This window comes from Olea europaea, chromosome 1, assembly GCF_002742605.1.
Source record: "Olea europaea var. sylvestris chromosome 1, O_europaea_v1, whole genome shotgun sequence".
Taxonomy (NCBI): Eukaryota; Viridiplantae; Streptophyta; class Magnoliopsida; order Lamiales; family Oleaceae; genus Olea; species Olea europaea.
In genome coordinates this window covers 5149453-5171468 of record NC_036237.1, presented here as the reverse complement: position 1 = coordinate 5171468, position 22016 = coordinate 5149453, and the positions used below count along the sequence as shown (strand labels likewise).

General features: G+C 31.0%; 1 protein-coding gene across 6 annotated transcripts; it reads left to right on the top strand.

Annotated features, from left to right (window-relative positions):
* Positions 1-12521: 12521 nt before the first annotated feature.
* LOC111379387 (protein BTR1-like) lies at positions 12522-19969 on the top strand. Of its 6 annotated transcripts, none has more exons than XM_023002775.1 (9): positions 12522-12700; positions 13563-13801; positions 13885-13991; positions 15942-16135; positions 16624-16700; positions 17105-17200; positions 17519-17580; positions 17655-17738; positions 18153-18639. In XM_023002775.1, the coding sequence occupies exons 1-9, from the start codon at positions 12622-12624 to the stop codon at positions 18277-18279; spliced, it is 1065 nt and encodes a 354-aa protein (XP_022858543.1). In that variant the 5' UTR covers positions 12522-12621; the 3' UTR covers positions 18280-18639. The 6 variants fall into 6 exon arrangements, with proteins under 6 accessions (XP_022858543.1, XP_022858607.1, XP_022858671.1 ...); XM_023002839.1 differs by having other exon boundaries at positions 16627-16700; positions 18153-18638; XM_023002903.1 differs by lacking the exon at positions 18153-18639 and adding an exon at positions 19750-19969 and having other exon boundaries at positions 12523-12700.
* Positions 19970-22016: the final 2047 nt, after the last annotated feature.

Here is a 22016-nt window from a genome sequence, read left to right as displayed (position 1 = left end):
GCTATGAACAATATAACCAAGAATGCAACGCCCATGACCTTGGATTGAACCATTTACAAAATTTTTAGGCATGTATATAGTCGTTGTTTGAGCCTCATTCTTTTGATAAAAATGAATTTTGAATAGTGTATTGATGGAAAATGTGTAGTTAAAAAATAAGGAAATGTTTTAGATTTACGTGTAATATTATTTTATTGAAGAATGTGTGGTTGAAATGATGTTAAAATAGTGTTTAAGAATGTATTTTTTCAAAAAATGAGAATCAAACAAGGGGATAATAAGATATTTCCTATGCATGAATAGAGATATAGCCCTTGTTTGATTCCCATTTTGGAGAAAAAAAATGTATTTTTGAATTGTGTATTGATAGAAACTGTGTGATAAAAAATAAGAAAAAATTTTGAATTTGCATGTAATATTATTTTATTGAAAAATGTGTTATTGAAATGATGTTAAAATACCATTTAAAAATGCATTTTTTTCCGAAAGAATGAGATTCGAACAAAGGCATGGAATGCTTATGACTTGTACTTAAAAACCTGGAGGGATGTTTCTATATATAGGCTTAGCAAAGCTTTTTAAAAAATTCTCAATTTTACTAATATAATAATATAGACGGAAATATCAACGTATATATATCAAGATAGCGATGTTGGTGGTATTGAGTTAGACTTGATGCAAATTATCTATTAGACCATAATTTTGTGACCAACTTTTTAATTCATGGGTAGAGCTCTAAATGGATTGGATATGAATTAGATCTGTCCAAATCCAATTCGATCTATTAAGAATAATTATTTGATTGATTCGATAATTCAATAGATATTTGATTATTAAATGGATATCCGATTTGTTTTATTATTGGATATCCGATCTAATAATTCAATCCAAAATTGAAAAAATTAGCAAGATAAAAAATTTATATTAGTCAACTTCTAAACCCTAGAATTAAAAGGCCCATATAAATTTTTACCCAATTTCTTGGCCCATCTATTTATAGATTATAAATTTTATAATATTGTAGTGAGTACCTGATGTGGGAAGTGAGAAAAGTTTGAAATAATGAAAGCAATTTCAATTGTTGGCTCATTTGGTTGTTTAATTTATAAAATAAATTAATTATTATTTTTATCTTATTTTAATTAATAAAAAACATTAAGGGTGTGTTTGTTTACATTTATTTTCCATGAAAAATATCAGTTTTTCATCCAAATTTTTACTTGGAGTGTTTGATTGCTATTTTTTTCCATGGAAAACATTTTCCAACTTTTAAAAATATGCCTAATTTTCCTTGTTTTTAAGGAAAATATTTTTCTTGGGTAGAGGTGGTTTTTATTTTCCACAAAAGATGGAAAATATTTTCTTTTCTAGGTAATATTTTCCATGTCAATCAAACACACTCTAAATCTCTTCAAATATTTTCAATTAACAATATTTTACTATTGTATAATATTATTTGAAAATTATGTGTAAAGTATAATACAATTTCCAAAATGAAAAAAAAATGTGTCATAAATTATGCTATAATATATAAAATATATTATATTGTTATAATAAATCGGATCAGATTGACCTATATCCATATTTGCTTTATTTGGTTAACAAATTATTGAATACAGATCTTAATCGGATTATCGGATTGAGATCTTAAATCCATCTCCCATTAATGTCATCGAATTTTGATTAAAATCTAATCAATTGACAGCCCTACTTGTGGCCTAAAAAATTTTACTATATAATTTTGCACATAATGGACTGATTGGATCCGAAATTTTTCTCGAATCGCTCTCCTTTTCATGTTCGGTCAGTTGCAAGTTCAAATTGTTATAACAGATGTGCCAAGATCTCGTGTTTGAAGAGATTTATTAAAATGCATTTTATTAATTGGTAGGGTAAGACTTTTTCCACATATATTTTTTAAAATTTTATTACCTAGCACGCTTCATCATCGAATATCAAGAATAAGAAATTTTGGTCCCCCTATTTTTTTGTGTTACAATCACATTTCATTTATCTATATATTATATATAATCTACTAAACTAAAAGTGATCAATAGAGAAGGATTTTATCACAAGGGTTAACTCCCCGATATATATTTATATCGATCAAATACAAATCTATCAGTTTTTTTTGGACAAATCATTTTCTAATAGATTTGTTGATAATTGTATCAATACGATATTAATTATAGAATCTATCTGATTTTTTGGACAATTCTATTATTTTCTAATGGATTTGTTGACAATTGTATCAATATAATATTAATTACCTATTATTTGAACATTTTATTAGGGCAAGTGGGGTGAATATTTATTTCCTCCAAGTTATCAATTTTACCCTCCACTATCAACATGTTTCACCTTCCACACCAAAAGTGGAAGGACGAATTGGACATTTCAAGCTATTGAATTAAAATCTGATTTTAGTTTAAGTCAAAGTCAAACAATCAATATTAATCACATCTTTTATGGGTTCCACAACTTTTCAACCACATATTTCAAAAATTTCTATCACAATTTACTAAAAAATATAATTTTAATCCCCACCAAACACTCTCTAAGACGTTCTTCTCGATTTTTTCTTGCATAACCTGAGCTTATAGCTCTTTATTCCTATTTTTCTCATAACTTTCAAAACAACAAAAATCTTTAGTTAGATCACTAGCGTGTGACACGGACAATAACATTTACGTTGTGAACGTGTCCACACATTTCTTGTCCAAATCTATGTTATGTTAGTGGAGTGGTTTTGCTTTTCTTGATTGATACTCAAAAAGGAAATATTTTCTTATTTTTTAGATGGTCACATGCATGCATAGCAAAAAAATGTCACACCTTTTTCTAATCCCATCACTAATTTGGATTAGACTTAGGTTGACCCCATCGAGCCCATATATGCATCTTTAGTGTTAGTCACTTTTATTACTATTATTAGTTATTGTTGGAGATATGCATGATTAATATAGTCACGTCGATTAAATAACGATTTTGAGTTTACAAAGAGAGTGATACTTCACTTGACATTTTAATTTTATTTATTTATTTATTTATATTGGAATTGATCTTTATGTCTCATAGGCATATGCTCAAACTTAGTCACGTGAATGTGCCGTATACATTTTGGGAAGTATGTAAAAATTTGAACGAATTTGTGAAATCTATAGCAGCGATGACGAGAAATTCTATGCCATGGGAGATCATAAAGCCTCTGTAGTGTAGTGAAGAAGGTGTGGATCTTAACAGAGTGGTTTATTTTTCAGAATTTTTGTTTTTATGAAAAAGATAAAAAAAATAGACAGAAGATGTTATTTTTGGTCCTATTTTCAATTTAGGGATAGCACTAAAAAAAATTCAATATTATTAATGAGCATGAAAAAAAAAAAACATGTTTTGGATTACTTAAACATGTTACTCGTCTCAATTAGATTTGACTTTCTTGATTTAGCGATGATGAGATACATATAGGTCTATATTGATCCACCATATAACTCAAAATAAGTCGAACATTTGTAAAATAAAAGAACATAGTATTTTAGAATAGATTTTATGAAATTTGATTATTTTTTGTTGAAGAAAATATGGTTAACAAATAGGAAATAATTATGAAATCACGTGCAAAATTATTTTATTACAAGAAGTTTTAATTGAAAACGAATTCGAAGAAAAGTGAACTTTAAAGAATTTGTATCAAAAGTGGACTTTATAAATTTCAGATTTTCAAAAAAATGAATTTTAAAGAATTTGTATCAAAAATATATTTTATAAAATTTCAGATTTCCTTTAGGTGAGTGATTAGATATTGTTGGAGGGTTTTGTAGGTTACGTACGGGGATTACAAGATCTGACCTGGGCTGGTAGCTTGCACATAAATGTTCTTTGGAGGAGAAAGAACGGTCAACTCTAAAGCCATGACTATTTCTCCAAAGCGGGGCAATTCTGCATATGAGCATGCGTAAAATGTTTTTATTTTATTTTTATTTTAAATTTGAAAAAAATCGACCTCGACCGCACTCTATTTATTGTCACAGAGATAACAATCCATAGAACCTATTGGAGATGTTGTATGTCCACCCCTGTATTGAAGCATGTAAGTTACGTCGTCCATGTTGAATAAAGTGAATCACATTACTTGTGTGAAATACATCTTGATAAAGGATTTATAGATTAGTATGAAAAAATTTCATTGTCGATCCATCCCAAATTTACACGTCATTGTTAAAAATACATAAGATTTTTCATATCTCTTAACTAAATACATGCCATCCATATATCTTGTAGTTAAATTTCTAGGACCCCAATAAATCTTGCAGGTAACACAAATGACTTACCAATTTTATAGCTTATATTCTCACCATTTTTTTATACTATCTATAATTCTTTGATAAAGTCCAACTCTTATAGCCCTTTGATTATTACGAAAATAATCCAATCTTACCATTTCAATTTTAACATACATATCTATTATATATTATTGTAAAAGTATGCCTGTATTAGGAGTTGGCACTTTTTCCCAAAATCGGTGAAATCGGACCAGAACCGTTTAGAACCAGTCAGTTCGATTCTGGATCTTCTAAAAAACAATTTGATTTCGGGACAAATTTTTAAGAACCGAACAGTTCCAGTCTGGTTCCCGGTTCTAATATGAGAACCGCGGGAACCAGACGGTTCTCATTGGATTTTTTTTCTTTTTTTTTTTTGATAAAATATATGACTCAATCTCCAACACTTTTATAAAAAATAATCGGGGTTCCTTCTTAATTTTAGAGTCCAGCACTTTCCTTCTTCTCTTTGATTATTTCCTTGTCTCTTCTTATAATTCTTTGATTAATTGATTTTCAAGTCAATTTAGAATATTGGGCAAATCTATACCTAAATGAATTTATTTACAATATATAATTTCATTTATAAGATGTGATTTTTTTTCACTTTGATTACATTATTTTTATTTTGTTTTCACTTTGTAAATCTATACCTAAATAAATCTTTGAATAATATGTTTGGTTCTTCTATATTTTGTTAAAAGTGTCATGTTGGTAGCATTTTTAGAGTTTTTATTAGTGAACATTTTATTTTGACATTTTCAATATAAAGAATCGGACCGAATCGGAACTGATTGGTTCGGTTCCACAGTTAGCTATGGAACCAATGATTTCGTTTCTAAAATTTTCATTGGTATTCAGTTTAGTTTTCTTTGGAATCAGACCAAACCAGACCCTTCCCACTCCTAGCTTGTATGAAGTAGCACAGACATATCTAAAGGTCTGATTTGAAGTTTGTAGCAATAATATTCACGACACGATATAGTCATTTGTTTCCTTCCTTTCTTCAAAATAAAAAAAAAAACAACAAATAATTTGGAAATTGTAATACAACTATGTACTCTAAAAAGATAAAACAACTTTATTGACGATAAAGCTTACCATAATCTTCCATTTTCAAAAGTTGTTTGACTGAATCAATATTACTAACTTGTATTAAATATTCATGGACTATCGAAGAAGCATTCAAATTGACCTTTTGGACACCTTCAAGCCATTCAGGTTCTCCATAAATAAATATTAATGGATATTGAAGTGGATCATAACAGCTATAATAGTAATGTACTTTATGTGCAATATCTTAATGTTCATAAATTAATATATCATGAGTCATAACATTTACAGATGGGTCCTCATCAACCCATACTACAGTCACTTGTTTACATGATGACGTATTATATAGTCTTTGATCAAGCCTTAGATCACATCTAAGTATAATAAGACATGAGTCAAAATCAGAAACTTTACTCAACGATCCAAAAAAACAACAATATGGATCTATCTTTAAGATATCTATTGACTTTCTCAAAGTCGATTCACATAACTTGTCTAAATTTTTTAATCCATTAGAAATTTCATTATCAGTGTCATAGATGTATAATTGTAAATATGTGGGATTCCTATCAATTGGTACAAGTGGATTTAAAAAATAGTAGACATGTCCCTAAACTCTGAATGTATATATATCTTTATTACTCTTACACAAATTTGTATTATACTTAATACCAAATGATGTGAGCGCGGAATGATTGTTATAACAATGAGCAACTTTTATAAAAGCAGTTGCCTTACATGAAAAAGAAGTAAATAACTATTGCAATTCAAGGAAAACACAATTTAATTGTAATCTAACTTTTTCATCACAACAACAAAAATTCCTATTTTCTTTGTGAACTTTTTTGCACCACAATATTTACAAATTGTATAAAATTGAAAAATATAAGATTCAACCGAAATATTTCTTATATCAATTCTTTTAGAACGATGTAAAGTAATAGGAATATCTGATATACATCGAGATTGCATATTGGCATTTTCAAATTCATTTTCCATACCAAAACTTCCATCAACAAGAAAATCATTCTGTAATTCAACACACTAATCAATAGAACCCAAAAATATAAAAATAATATCAGATTGATGAAAGATAACATATTTGTCAAAATTGAATTCACACACAATTTCAATAAACGAAATCCTAAAAAAAATGCAAAACAACGTGACCAAAAAAATAAACGTATATAAACAATAAAAAAATATTACAAAATTTAAGCAAACCTGTTGTGAACTCAAGACGACACCTAGTTCTTCTTTCTATAGCTGTGTATAATTTGTAGATACTTCAAGAATACCAAATATTTATGTTAAAAAAAGAAAAAAATACGAAATCGACAAGAAATCATACCTATAACTCTTTTACGCAATTTGTCCATTTGTACCTAAGACTGAATTACAGGTTGAGAATTGTGTGCTTGTATGGATAATTCAGCCTTTTTGAACGACACACGTACTCTTAAACCAATTATAAACATGTATATCACAAATTTGGCCATGTAATGATAATTCAGAGACTATTTGTTTGATCTTTGATTTGCTTAGAGCTGTATTCCCTCAATTAAATATAGATTCAAGAATTTGGAGTTGTGTAGATGTAGGTGTCCAACATTGCTTACTCATTATTTTACGATAATACAAATCGCTGAAACATAGCAAGTACAAAAACGAACTCAGAGCAAAATTTTAGAACACAAATACAAGCATGCACGTTCGAAACCCATATCCTCAGGCAAAATACAGAAAAAAAAAATATGTAAACTTCCACAAGTTGAATGATAAAAGAGATTTGAAAACTAAAGGTTCAACTCACCAAGAAAGACAAAACAACAACTTCAAAAATAAAATCCTTGGCTCAAATGTAAAAGATCGAACAAAATATGCACTTTCAGGCAATTCCAAGACGGAGGGGATGGGCTGAGACATAATCAAAATCAAGGACAAAGGAAAACACTAACTATATTGATACGTCGTCAATTTTGCACAATTGAAAGAAAAACGACGTCATTTTCCTCCTCAAAAGGGAAAAATGAAAAAGGGTGACACAAATTGATAAAATACAGATGACAAATTTTAGGTAATCATTACCTCACACGTGAAGTGTCCTTGGACGGGTAGGAAGAAAAAATTCATAATTACAGCGAGAGAAAATTGAACTAAATACTGTTCATATGAACAGTGTCTCTTCATTTCCCTTTTTATATAGTAGAAGATTTAGAGAAGAACCTCTTTGATTGCTAGTGTCAATGAAAGACAAGTCTGTTTGAACTCATTTTTAGAATTAATTCTGAATTAGATATTTTATAAGATCCTCATATATATATATATATATATATCAATCACACATTTTATTAACTTTCGTAAGAATTTATTAAAAATTTGATATTTTTTATTTTTACATTAGAGCGTATCCGACCATGGTGTAAAATAAATATAAATAATGATTTAAATCTCCAAAGTGATTAAAAACCCCTCGAATGAAGAGATGCAAATGAAATGTAAATTGTATTTTCGATAAAAGATACAAGAGACAAAAAGTAAATTTAGGGATGTAAACGAGTCAGGCCGAGCCGGCTCACGAGTCTAAAGTTTCGGCTCGGGCTCGGCCCGGTTAAAATGGTCGAGCTTTTTTGCGGGCTCGACCGCTCGTCCAAAAAAAATAGGCTCGACTTTTTCCGGGCCGAACTGGGCAGACTCCTTTTCTCCACTATTTTTTTATTATTATATATTCCTCCTAAACTGCTGCTGCCTCAAAATTAATTAATTTTTTTTTAAGAAAAAGCTCACGAGCTCACAGACCGACTCGGGCAAAGCCCGTGTCCCCAAAATGGGGCTCGACCCGAGCATAGGGTCGGGTCTATCGAGCCCCAAGCCGAGTTACGGGCAGCTCGAACCGGTGAGCCCTATTGCCATCCCTAAGTAAATTTAAATTTTCGGTTGTGTTACATGTATGTAATGAATTACATACACACATGATTAGGGGCGGACAAAATATTCAGAATAGACCAAACCAAACCAAACCAAGTGGTTCAATTCGATTCTATCAAAAAAATTAATGATTTTGGTTCTTTGAATCGAGAACCATTTGATTTTGGTTTTGGTTCAGCTCTAGTTCAAAAATAAGAACCAGAACCAAACTTAATATTTAATTTTATATATAATAATTAGTGGAGACCCTAATTTTATATTCATTGGAGATAGCCATTAATCGAACACAATTTATTAATCAATTTTGAGTCATTAGAGATAAACAACTCATTAGTTGTCTACATCCTAATTTTGTATTCAGTTGAATTATTTCTCCTTTACTCTTTTTTTTTTCTTTTTTTTTTGGATGGATTTTTTTTTTTAAACCAACGACCATTTGAAGTTCGGAACTGAAACATAATTTTTGTAGTGGTATATGCTTTTAGGAAGTAATTTTTATCTTCTTCTGATTAATCTGAATTTCCGGAAAATTCTTTATTTTTTGTTATCTTCAAGTGGTTTTTCTTCTTTGTTTTGTATTTTTAAAGTTCTGTTGATATTAGTGTGTACAGAGTACATTAAATACACATGGATATGATTAGCAACTATTTTCTGTGATAAATCTGGATGGATATAATAGAAGAATTAAGCTCCTGTTTGATTCCCATTACTTGGTGCTGAAAATAGGTGGAATAGTATTTTTTTGAAAAATGAGTGGTTAAAAAAGAGAGAAATTTTTTTGATTTACGTGTAATATTATTTTATGAAAAATTGTATGGTTGAAAATAGGAGAGAGAAAAATATAATATAATGTAATGTAATTTAATGGGGGCCAAACGGGGGCTAACTGATAGAAATACGTTGCAGAAGCTAGATAAAATCCATTCAGAAATCGCACAACCAATGTAGGGTAGTCCAATTATGTTTTTTTGATTCACTTGCCAGAAGTTATATATATTCTTTGAGTCCCATTATTCAAAAATTCATTTTTTCTCAAACTCATTTTCAACCACACATTCTCTCGAGCCGAGCCCGAGCCCGAGCCCAAAATTTCGGCTCGCGAGCCGGCTCGACTCGGCTCGTTTACATCCCTAAACACACCCATAGTATCCATTCTAGAATTGCCCAGCCTATCTAGGGCTATCCAATATATTAATCCTTCATTCATAGCCCCCCGTCCACAATTTAGGTAAATAATAAATTGATTCTTCCAGTTTTCTCTTGCAACGCACTATAAGGATTTTTGGACTGGAGTTTTTAGCTTTTCGACTGATTATAATAGTGATTTCCTGCTCCTCGTGATTCAGGGTGTTTTGGTTAACTTTCGATTGAAGACTATGTCTTATTTGGGTGGTGGTGCAGAGGCCCGTGCCCGATTCAAATAGTATGAGTACCAGGCAAACTCGAGCCTTGTTTTGACTACTGATTCTCGCCCCCGTGACACCCATGAGCCCACCGGGGAGCCTGAGTCTCTTTGGGGGAAAATAGACGGGAAATACATGAAAATAACCTTTTCAAAATGGTTAGTTTTCCAAAATGACCCTTAGACAAATTTCGTACCAAAAATGCCCTCCATTTGAATATTGCATAACAAGGTACCATAATATAAAAATCTTCTATTTTAGTCCTTAAAAATTTAGACTTGCTATGAAACTTGATAATTTTATTTGATTAATATTTTTATTTGATTTATTTGATTTATGTTCGCTCTAAGTAGCACCCCTATTTATTGGTATCAGAGCCATAGAGATCATAGAAACTAAAATAAAGAAAATAAATAATTATTGGTGTTTAGAAAAAGAAAAAGGTAGTTATATATTTTTAAAACCTATTCATAATAAATTAAAAATAATGACTTTGATAATAATTAAAGAACTTCCTAAAGAAATAAAAGAACAAATATTAGAAAAATTAATAATTGAAACGATAAAGGATATATATACATATGAGAAAATTATTAATATATATGAAGATGAAGAAAATAATTTATATTATAAAGAAAAATATGAGTACAATTGATAATACACATAAAAAATCGAACAAATTACTTTTAAAAATGGATGAAATACAAGAAGAAATAAGAAATATAATGTTAATACCAGAAGGAATGAGAATATCAAAAAATAGACAATTAATAAAATTAAAATGTGAAAGACTAAAATTTAAGAGCAAATATTTTACTATAGTAAAGAAAGAATTAGTAGATCCAGAAACAGCTGAGAGAAGATTTAGAAAAACAATAGATAAAAAAGAAGATAAAAGATTTAAATTAACTTATGAGTTAGAAATAAGAAAAAGTTAAAATGTCAATAAGTGAATACATGAAAGAATTAAAATCATTGATAAAAATGTTAATAAATGATATACAATATTTAAGAAATGAAGTAAAAGAAACAAGAAACGATATAAATATATTAAAAATTGAAATTAGAGAATTAAAAGAAAATAATAAGAATAAAAATAAGAAAATAGATAAAAAAAACTTATAGAAAAAAATGACTCGGATAAGAAAGAAACATATAGAAAAAGAAAATATAGTAGTGGAAACAGGAAGCATGGATGATGAATTTAGAAAGAATATATTACCAAAAATATTAGAAGAAGAAGAAGAATCTAAAGAAAAATCATTAGGAAAATTAAAAATAGAAGAAAAGAAGATAAAAATGAATGAAGAGTTAGATTTATTAATAGAAAATTTTGATCAATTAAGCTTAACAGATATAAGTGAATATCAAGTTTTAATGAATATTGGAGGAGGACCTAATCCAGTAGGAACCTCTAAACAAGAATTACATGATACAGATAAAAGTTATGCACCCATATATAATAAACCATATAGATCATTTTATGATAAAGTAAGAGATAGACAACCACTTAAAGGAAATAAATATAAAGATAGGTTTGAATTAAATGATAATTATGATAAACCAATTAATCATGGAGAAACAAAACTAGACTTATAGCCCGTTTAAGCCACATTATTTGTAGAATGAGAATGAAAAATAGAGCCGTTATGGGCCCCACACAAGATATAGAAATTCAAAAATGTTTGCTTGATGTGATGGATAACGGTCATATTTTTCATTTTAATGAGATAAAAATGGGGCTCAAACAGGGCCTTAAATTGTAAAGTAGATACTAAAAAAACTTTATTAACTTGGGCAGATTCAATAATATTATTCTTTTTATATAATAAAGATGACACATGGGAAAGTACTAAATGAAAAATAGATTTCTTAATAGCATCATTTGAAAGAGATGTTAGGAATTGGTGGGAAGGAATAAGTAAAGATACAAAAACATTAATAAAAAGAAATGTACAAACAGAAATAATCAAATCAGATAGACAAGGTATGGAAAAACTAGTGGAATATATTTCTGATGAATTCTTAGGAGAAAATTGGATAAAAAATGCTGAAGAGGAATCAATAAGAGAAAAAGACAATACTAGAATAAAATTAATAAATTTAACAATATGTGATATGTGTAAAATTAAAGAATATACTTGTGAATTTAGAAACTATTACTATGTTCAATTTTATAGTAATGAAAATCAAGAAGTATACCAAAATATGTATTATAATAAGTTATCAGGTTCATGGAAAATATATTTTAAAATAGAATTTGAAAAATATGTTAGACATAATATTAGAATATCTATAACTTTAGGTTCAAGAATAAATTTTTTGTTTGAAAGACTTGCATATATATGTTAACAAAGACAATTAATGAAAAAATCAGAAAAAAACATCACGCTTAGGCGCAGATTGACGTTGCCTTTTAGAACACTGGAAATAAGTCATTAAATTATTATTGACTATAATTTAAAATTTTATCAACTTTTAACTAAAAAATATAAATTATATCACATCATAGCGAATTTTGAGTTAATTGTTCTAATGGTCATTGAACTTAAGTTCATGTTTTTGATTGGCCACTGAAATTCAAAATGTCGAATTTTGACTATTGTACTTTGAAAAATATTGTACATTACTTGCTGTAATTTGATATTTTTCAAAATTTAACAGTCATACTAGTAAGTAATGTACGATATTTTACAAAGTTCAATATTCAAAATTCGATATTTTAAAATTCGATGAATAATCGAAGATATGTACCTAACTTTAATGACCAAAACATATATTTTAGACTTTAAAGACATGAACTTGACCATTGAAACAAGTAACTCGCACATTGTCAACTGCCAATTTCTCTCTATAGATTTCAAATGCTCTGACTATTCTATATATATACATATACGCAATTATATACATATACAAGCATGGCAATGGAAGCGACCGAATCTCTACATAACGGGTCGTCATCGGAGGTTCAGCACTACCAATCTTCGCCTCCTCCAGGTATCTATATATAAATTTATGTATGTATAAATGTATGTGCTTCAGTGTGTGCGAAGATCTGTGGTTTTAGATCCAGTTTCTTGAAGAATTACGGTTTAACGTGAGAATTGCGTTTATATTAGTTCCTTTTTAGCTTAGCGTAGAAATAAAAGTGATAACTTGCACAATGATGTCGTTTTCTTTTTATAATTGTTTGTGATTGAAACCCTAGCAAATTAGTTTATACATTATTAGATTTTGTGCGGATTTTTCTTGAGAAGATATTTTCCGCAAAAAATTAAACTAGCACTTGAGTTGGAAGTGCCTTTTTACTTTGCACGACGTGTCTAAATTTGCGGCTTAATAACGGAATCTGTCGGCCCTTTTATTGACTTGATAAAATGCTGCTTAAATGAATGATAGAATGTTTCTTTAAGAGAAGCCCATCGTTTCATCTAGTGTTGGCTTTCAGCTGAAAACAGGATGAAACACCAGGTTTTCTCATTTTCATAAATATATAAAGGCTATTGCATGGGTGCTTAATAATTTGTCGCTAAGGCGTGGCATAAATGGATGGCATCATGTTTTATGCAGATACTTATGATATATTATTTGATATGTAATGTGGTATCACCATTTCATTCAACTCAAAGTCTTCATTATAATTATAATGATCTCACTTGAAGCATGTATGCAATAAGATGCACACTTCTGCTGCATATCGAGAACAAAGAACATATAATATTCATTAGCTCTTTTTTATTTTATTTTATTTTTAATGCATGCAGGCATGCAAAATTCTTGATTGTTTCTCCGATCTTTTGTTTTTGTTTTGCAACATCTCACACGTTCTTATATCTTTATTTTGTCATTTATTGCACAGGAAACGAGGAGAGGACAACTCATCTTAGATTCCTTTTATCAAATGCTGAAGCTGGCTCTATTATTGGAAAAGGTGGCTCCACTGTTAATGATTTCCAGTCACAATCTGGAGCACGAATCCAGTTGTCACGCAATTTTGAGTATTTTCCAGGAACATCTGATAGGATTGTCATGGTGTCCGGAACAGTTGGTGGCACACTGAAGGCAGTTGATCTCATTCTTACTAAATTGCTGGATGAGGTAAGTTAAATGATATGTACCATATTTCTTAATAAGGTTTTAAAACTAATATTTAAGAGAGATGTAATTTCATTTTGGGCTAGTTTTATGTGGAAGATGGCATTGATGTTGAGCCACAATCCAAAATTAGGCTGATAGTGCCGAACAGCTCTTGCGGTGGAATAATTGGAAAGGGTGGATTGATCATAAAGTAAGAGTCCTACTTATTGTAATTATTCGCTGAATGGTTGCTTTGATTTCCTTATATATATATATATATATATATATTAGATGATAAGAGGGTAAAAATATTTAATAGTCAATGTTTTGCTTTTGAGTAGTAATTGCAGTCAATTTTTGCTTAATACATATGCTTTAGAGATTTAGAGAATATTATTGGATGTGATAGGGAGGGTAAGGTCTAGTGGAGGTGAGCAGTTATTTTGTTCACTTGGAAGAAATGAACTGCGAGGAATTTTAAGAATGTGTCAAGCATGTCCATTTGTTATTGTACCAAGCAATCCTTATTGCTTCACTGTGTCTAAAGTCCTGGAGGGCTTTTTATTGATTGCTTGGACAAATTTGCATTAAAGTGGAATACCTTTTTCCTTGATTTAATTTGTATTATAAAATTCTTGTTCAAACTTTTGTGCGTTGCTTTTCCCGTGATCACGCACTCTTTTTCTCTATGATATCTTCAGTTTCTATTGAGAATAAGAAAAAAGAAAAGAAAAGCAAAGTCATTTTCAATTCTTCTGTCTGCTACAGCAAAATAATTGATTATTTCAATTTATATGTTATAGCAAAGCATCTTAACCCTCTTTGAAGCATTTTAAAATCATTTCTAATCAGAAAGCTGTAAATTATTGCTTGATATGTTAGTAACGGTCATTTTTATATTTTATGGAGGCAAATTTTGGCAGTGACTTTCTAGGCTGTAGCCTTCATTATATGCATGGGAGGCAACCTGCAGGCTCAGGTTGTCACAAAAATCTTGCGTAGCTGGCCTTATTTTTCTACATCTGTGCATTTTCACGAATGTGCATAGCCTATGTGTGTGTGTCTATACGTGCGTGCTTTTGAGATACAGGCGCATGTTGATGGACGCTGTAAAGTTCTAATCATATTATTCACCTAGAGGAGGGATGTATTTGATTTATTATCTTCCTTTTTCTTTTACTTTTTCTGTCTTGATTTTAAGTTCTCAACGTGTAATAGTAATTTATAACTGTTTAAAGATGCAATTTATTACTACTTCTTCCGGAAGCATCTTGTACTTCAGTGATTTCTATTTAGAAGTGCTGCCTTTTCTTCTAGCAGTTGCTGGCCGCGATATTTTCTCGAATTCCATGATGGGGATTTCATCAAGTAAATCAGTCTCTTGAGCTTTAATACAGTAGATGGGGCTGCCTCTTGTTAACACGCGAATGTTTTTCTTAAAAAAATCTACTTGACTTTTGCTTTGTGATAGTCAATGCACGTGTTTATTCTTCTGTCTTTTATAAACCGGGCACACTTAATGCCTGTTACGCCTTGCATGTAATATTGGAAACAAATGGGTACTTTCCCCTTACTCTGTTATTAGTTTATGGTTTTGGAATCAATTGGTATTCATTCATACACTGAATGAGCCTCAATAGCGATGGACCAGTTCAGAGAGTTTTTTTTTTATGTTTATGTGCATATGGATTCTAAATAGGATGGCCTCAATTTTTGTAAAATTGGTGTCCTTTGGAGAAGTGTTTTCAACTTCAACTTTCTTTGTTTTGTCTCAAAGTTGTTATAATTCTCCCTCTCCCTCTCCCCCTCCCCCTCCCCCCTTTTCTATTATGTTTGGAGGTGAAACTTCTCTGAATTTATATAATAGCAAATCCAATGGATCATTTGAATTTTAATTCTTTAAGGGTGCATCACGCTGGCATTTCTATACGTAACTATAATTGCATAACAAAATTAGCTTCTTCTATTGATCTTTTTCAACAAGATAAAACAAAAAAATGATGGATGATCACATTATTTCCTGCTCTGTAATTCATCTAGTAAGTCCAAATTTTGGAATAAACTGGATTGTATTTCTCTTAATTAGACTAACACAGTGTGATAACTTATTTCCTCATGATTATTTTTCTAAGTTCTAACTTGCATTTAATTGTTGGAACAGGTCATTGATCGAGGACTCTCAAGCTGGCATAAAGATATCACCGCAGGATGATTTTCGCCCTGGGTTGCATGATAGATTAGTAACAGTGACTGGTACTTTAGGAGGGCAAATGCGGGCAATCGAGCTTATCCTACTGAAATTGGTAGAAGACCCATATTATCAACAGTCTGCCAGTGCTCCATTCGCTTACACAGGTATTAATTGCTAGTCAATAATTATTCCTATCAGCTCCCACACCCTATTGTTGGAGCAATCATGCTTACTTTATTTACATGCCTTCTGCTTTGTCAATAAATAATTGCTGGCTGTTCATTCTTTTAAGGTTTCACATAGTTGTTACCCTCCTTCTCATATACTTTCTGACTTCAAATACTTGGAGATAAAAAGCCTTTTACTGAAGGAGGGACTATTCTCATTCATAAAACTGGAATATGAGATGATCTTAAATTATAGATAATTGCAGAGATTGGTGAATTCATTTATTTATGCTCATGTTAGATTTTTTAGCATATAAATTTTTGCAGAAGTTTTGCATGTTATGCTGGAGTTATTTCATTGATGTTTATTCTTCATAGTTTTTGCAATTTCAAAGGTGTTTATAAGTAATTGTTCTGGAAAGTGTATGCTTCGTTTTCGATTTCAGTTGCTTCTTTACGGTAATGTATTCATTGACCATTTCCAGCAGTGGCATACAATGGGATAAACTATGGACTAAATGGAGTTGGAGGGAAGTATCAGAACAATCTGGCTCAGAACAAGGTCTATTATGATCTTCACACATTTTGACTAAACTATTTTCTAGTTGTGTTGCAGCCAAAATGTTGGTTTGGAATTTTATTCTTTAAATAAATGCCTTGTTGGTATATATGGTCTCTGGACTTAATTACAAAATATTCTTGTCATTTACTAAGAGGTAGGAAAAATGTGGCTCTAAACACGTCTCCTTTCTCCACTGCTCCAAATTTCCTATAACAGGGTTTTGAGACTAGTCTTTTTGGTTCTCATTCCATCTTTTAGTCGTAGTAGTTAATATAATTTTTAATTTGTTAGGTAATAATATTCCATTGTGAAGTGCTCAAGGATTGGTATATAAAATTGTATTAATAATTTACAGTTTTTATATGAATATGCATATGTTTAACTGAAGGTACATGGTATTGTAGGAAGACAGAAATTGTTCTGTGACTATTGGTGTTGCAGACGAGCGTATAGGACTAGTTGTGGGCCGTGGTGGAAGGACTCTCATGGAGATCAGTCAGGTTTGTCGGCAGGTTTCATTTCTTGTGGAAGACTAAATTTAACTAAATAAAGATGTCGCTCTCTAATGGCTCAAGCTTTTTGAGAGGTGCTTCAACACGATATATTCAAGTCGTGGCACCTTTTATGAAACTTGTGCACATGTCCAACCTTTCATAAAAAGATGAATTTATGCTCCGTGTGAGGGCCGTGCAAAATGCTAAATTTAAATAAATAAATATGATATTCATTAACGTATTAAGCTTTTAAGCTTTTACATGAGGTGGTTGAGAAACATTTTTTATTGGCTTGATTCCAACCTTGTGCTTCTTTCCTTGCAGCTTAGTGGGGCTAGGATAAAAATATCTGATAGGGGTGATTTCATGGCTGGGACATCAGATAGGTATGAGAATTTATCTTTTAGCAGAACTTGATACCAAATATTTTTTGTCTTGAAACCTTTGTTTCCTTTTGTAGGAAAGTTACAATCACAGGGCCCCAAAGAGCCATTCATGTAGCCGAGTCCATGATATCTCGGAAAGTTGCTTCAGTTTCTGAGAGGTGATGGAATGGTTTTCACTATTCTTATCTAATCTTTTAACACTTTCATTTTGTATTTGGGCAACTGTTGGGACTTGGTCTATATTTCTTATTATGATTAAAAAATTCATACAATGGAGGGCAAGAATAAGTTTCAACAAACAAGCATCAAGATGGCATGAAATATTTTTGAAATAAGATTGCGCAGATAGGCCATATAGTTCTATTGACCAAATGTAAGAAATCATTCCATTGGTTGGAATTTGGTGGCTAAGCTTATTTGTTAAATCTTAGGATTGTGAACGAAATTTTGAGAATTCTTCAAATTTTGCTATTCTTTCTATCATGCTACAGTGCTACTATGGATAAAATTATTGTTTTTCATTTTACTGTTACATATGTTATAAGTCTGAATTTCACTTTGCTTGTTAACAGCTTTGCACTAGTTAGCTATCACGAAAACCTTCGCAAAAATGAGTCTTGTCATGTAACATACATGTATAGAAGTCATCACTCCTTCTGGTTCCTTATTTTTTGTAATTGCTCCTTCCAATTTTGCTGAGGAAGTTGCCTTTTGTCTTTGAGGGACTCTTTCCAGTAGCCTGTTACCGCCATACTGATTTGTGCATGGAATAACCTGTGAAATCGTGTTTCTGAGATAAGAGAATGACTTCTACCAAATGATTGGGATGCATCGATGTTTAATTGTGTATATTTGATTTGTTTTTTAAACGTATGCAATGACCACAGCAAGCCGATTTGGCAAATAAGAATACATTTACCATGCTTGAGCAGACAGATCAAGGACCAACATCTCATATGCATCTATTCCTTAATCACGTTAGAGTCGAACATACCAAATATCTTATAAATTACAAATTTTCATGGTAGATTGCCATATTTTTTTCCCAGCGGCAGCTATACAGCCATAGTTTGTTGTACATTTGACTTGTTCTTAACTTTTCATTCTTAATATATTTCAGAAATTAGAATTGCTCAAGATTGTATTGTGTAAAGGAAACAAGTTTCACTGGCTGCGTTGGTTCATAGTTTAGCTAATCCGTGAGCCAATGAACTTCATACTCAAAAGTGCTTCCCAAGCCATAACCCGAGCCACCTCTCCCTTTCCCACCTCCACCCTTTCCAAAATTACCACCCATATCGGCAACCACTCCCAGATCTTTTCCCAGCCATGCCAAGTCTTGATCCACCTCCTCCTTTACCTCGAGCCACTTTTCCCTACCTGGCAATGAAGACAAGTTTCATGAACAACAAAACCAAGAATCCAGCACCAATCCCCTTGGATTGAGCCACTTCCAAATCTAACGTAGGAAATAGCCAAAAAAGTATATTGACGATGGCATGTTTCGTGTGAAGAGATACGGGAATCCTCATGACTTGTATCGAAGGATGTTGAGCAGTCTAAATATTCATACGTCGCGAACAAGAACTTTTCCAAAGTTGCAAGTGCTTCTTTTACTATAATTTTGGAGGGATTTTTGTGTGTGTGTGTGATGTTGCTCTTAAGTGTTTGCAAGTTGTGAGTCTTACGAAATATGTGAATAATAAGTAGAAATTATGTTCTTACGAAATATTTAAATAAAAAATATGTTTGACTTAAATTATAATTTAAGCTTTGCCAAATGAAGGTGCTAATTGAGATAGGGGTGTTGGGTTGGGTTGCGTTGCGGGGTTATAATGCATATGGGGCCAACTAGGGGTTTGTTTAGAAGAGATTTTTAAAAAATCATTTACAATCCCATATTATTACATTCTATGGAATCCATAATTTTTTTCATAGTATTGTGTTGTGTATGGGGCCAAAACTTTGCCCATAATTTCAATTGTATCACTTATATTCTAATATATAATGCTGTTTGTATATGGTGCAAAACTTTGTCCAAATGAATTATAAGATTATATTTATTAATAGAGTACATTAATATCTCATCGTATTTTATTTAACATACTTTTTAAGCCTCTCCCATTCCTACGATTGTGTCAATGGATGATTAGTTGTTTGCTTTGTTAGGAGGATTTCGTGACTTATTCAATTGAGATTCCACAGTAATCTTGGCGCAAATGGTTGATCTGGTGGTGATGCCAGGCGGGTTGTTTTACCTTTTGTATTTCTTTTTATTTTTTTATGAGAATTAATATGTCTACGTCCATTTTTGTCCTTCCGGAAACTCGCATGCAGGACACACATGCATATTTGATGGCATTTTAAACGTATTCTGTAATTGGGGACCACAGTGCTGTAAGAATTATAGGTTGGGACTTGAATATTAAAAAAAAAAAAAGAATTAAGATTGTTTAATTCTTAACTTTTGGATATATAGCCCAATTCCTTAACTATAGAGTGTGTTTTGATTGTTATGAAAAATATTATTTGAAAATATTTTCCTTGGTTTGAGAAAAACAAAAACTTACTTCTTCAAAGAAAATAATTTGCATAAAAATAAGGAAAATTAGGTGTATTTTCAGAAGTTGAAAAATATTTTCAATGAAAAAATAGCAATCGAACACTTCAAAATAGTAATTCGGGTGAAAAATTGATATTTTTTCATGAAAAATAAATGTAATCAAACATATCCTAATATCCACTGGGGTGTAACATAAGTTGTGTTATCTCAATAAATGTATGAGAGATTTTCGTTGTCCAAGCTGACTCATAGACCAAGTACATGGCAGTCCCAATTTTGTAATAAATTTGCAAGAGATCCCTTGGACCGCAAAAATCAATGGAGAATCTTTTGGTATTAAACTAATTTAGTCTCATTTTTTTCTTACCGAAATTAACTAGTTAGATTTAAATTTGTCATTTTCAACGTTTTTCGATGAAGAAATGGTAATAACCTAAGAAAATGTCCTATCACTTTCATTTTTATTCTCTGACGGCCTGTTTGGGCCTGATTTTTTCACCCAAAAAATTGATTTTTTGACCGTTATTTCACTATTTCAGCCGTCATATTTGACTTCTTCTCTCACAAGTGGACCCCGCTTTTCTTCTAACGGTCAAAAAATCATTTCTCAAAATCACTCCGAAACAGCCTCTGAAGCTCATTTTTAAATATACATTTTTCAAATAAAATAATTTTATACGTGAATTCATAAATTTTTTTAACTTTTTAATCTCAAATTTTAATTTTCAAATAATTTATTGGGAAAAAATTTACGTGGATATCCAATTTTCGTATGCCACCCAGCAACATGGGATCCAACCCATCTAAAAATTTCTGGCGGCCCAGTTCTAACAAGAGTTTAGTCCAAAACATGGCCCAGTAACTTGGGCTCTGCCCCATTAGAAGACAGAGGCAAGAGGCCTAATTCCACATTCTTGAGAGCCCTTCCAACATTGCACGACATTGGAACACTGGAGACTCTGTTTTCCTTTTCCTTAAGTCGGTTTGCAGAGAGAGGGAATTTCTTGGCCGCCATACTTATCTTCAAATTCCACAGTACATGTGAATCTGTAAGTTTTTAATTGGCATAATTTTCCTTTTTGTGTTGTATTTAGGTTCAATAGTCTACTTGTTCTTATTAGCGATTCTATTTTAAGAACCCTAGAGAAGTGTCTACTATAATTCTTAACTTTGATTGAGTGCCAACCCAAATTGCAAACAGAATAGAGATTAGGTAACTCCCGTCTATATGTGTAAAACACTTTATGTTTCTTTCATTAGTGGTACTCAAATCAGTTAAACATAGTATTCGTGCGTTAGTATATAAAAGTATATATTTTTTGTTGGGATTTTCAGCTTTTTGTTTTTCTTCGGTTCTTCACGCCATACCTTTTTTCTTTAACTTTTTTAATGGAGATTTTTTATTTTATTTTATTTTAAAAGCACTGACCCTTTAAATTTTGGAACTGAACTATAATTTCTGTGCGGTCAATGTTATTACTTGTTAGGATATTTTTTTCTTCTTCCGATTAATCTGAATGTCACGAAAATATTTTCTGTTATCTTGTGTTTTTCTGGTGCTTTTTCTTCTATCTTTTGTAATTTTGAAGTTCTATTGATATTAGTTTGTGTATAAGTACACTAAGTACGCCTGGATATGAATAAAAACTTTTTCATTTAGTGATAAATCTTTATGAATATGATAGAAGGATAAACTAATTGAAACGTTTAAGTTAGATAAAATATCCAATCTAGAATCGCACTACCAATCTAGGGCTACCCATTGCTGTTTTATTTTTCTTTATATTTTTCGTTCATCATCCCCCATATTCACAATCTAGCCAAATTTATAAATTTATTGTTCCTGCTTCTCTTGCATTAGACTGTTAGGATT

Bases quoted from the DNA above. Each gene is read 5' to 3' on its own strand.
- LOC111379387 (XM_023002775.1), top strand. From the start codon at position 12,622: ATGGCAATGGAAGCGACCGAATCTCTACATAACGGGTCGTCATCGGAG. The intron at 16,136-16,623 runs GTATTAATTGCT...GACCATTTCCAG, and splicing joins TGCTCCATTCGCTTACACAG to CAGTGGCATACAATGGGATA. The intron at 16,701-17,104 runs GTCTATTATGAT...ATGGTATTGTAG, and splicing joins ACAATCTGGCTCAGAACAAG to GAAGACAGAAATTGTTCTGT.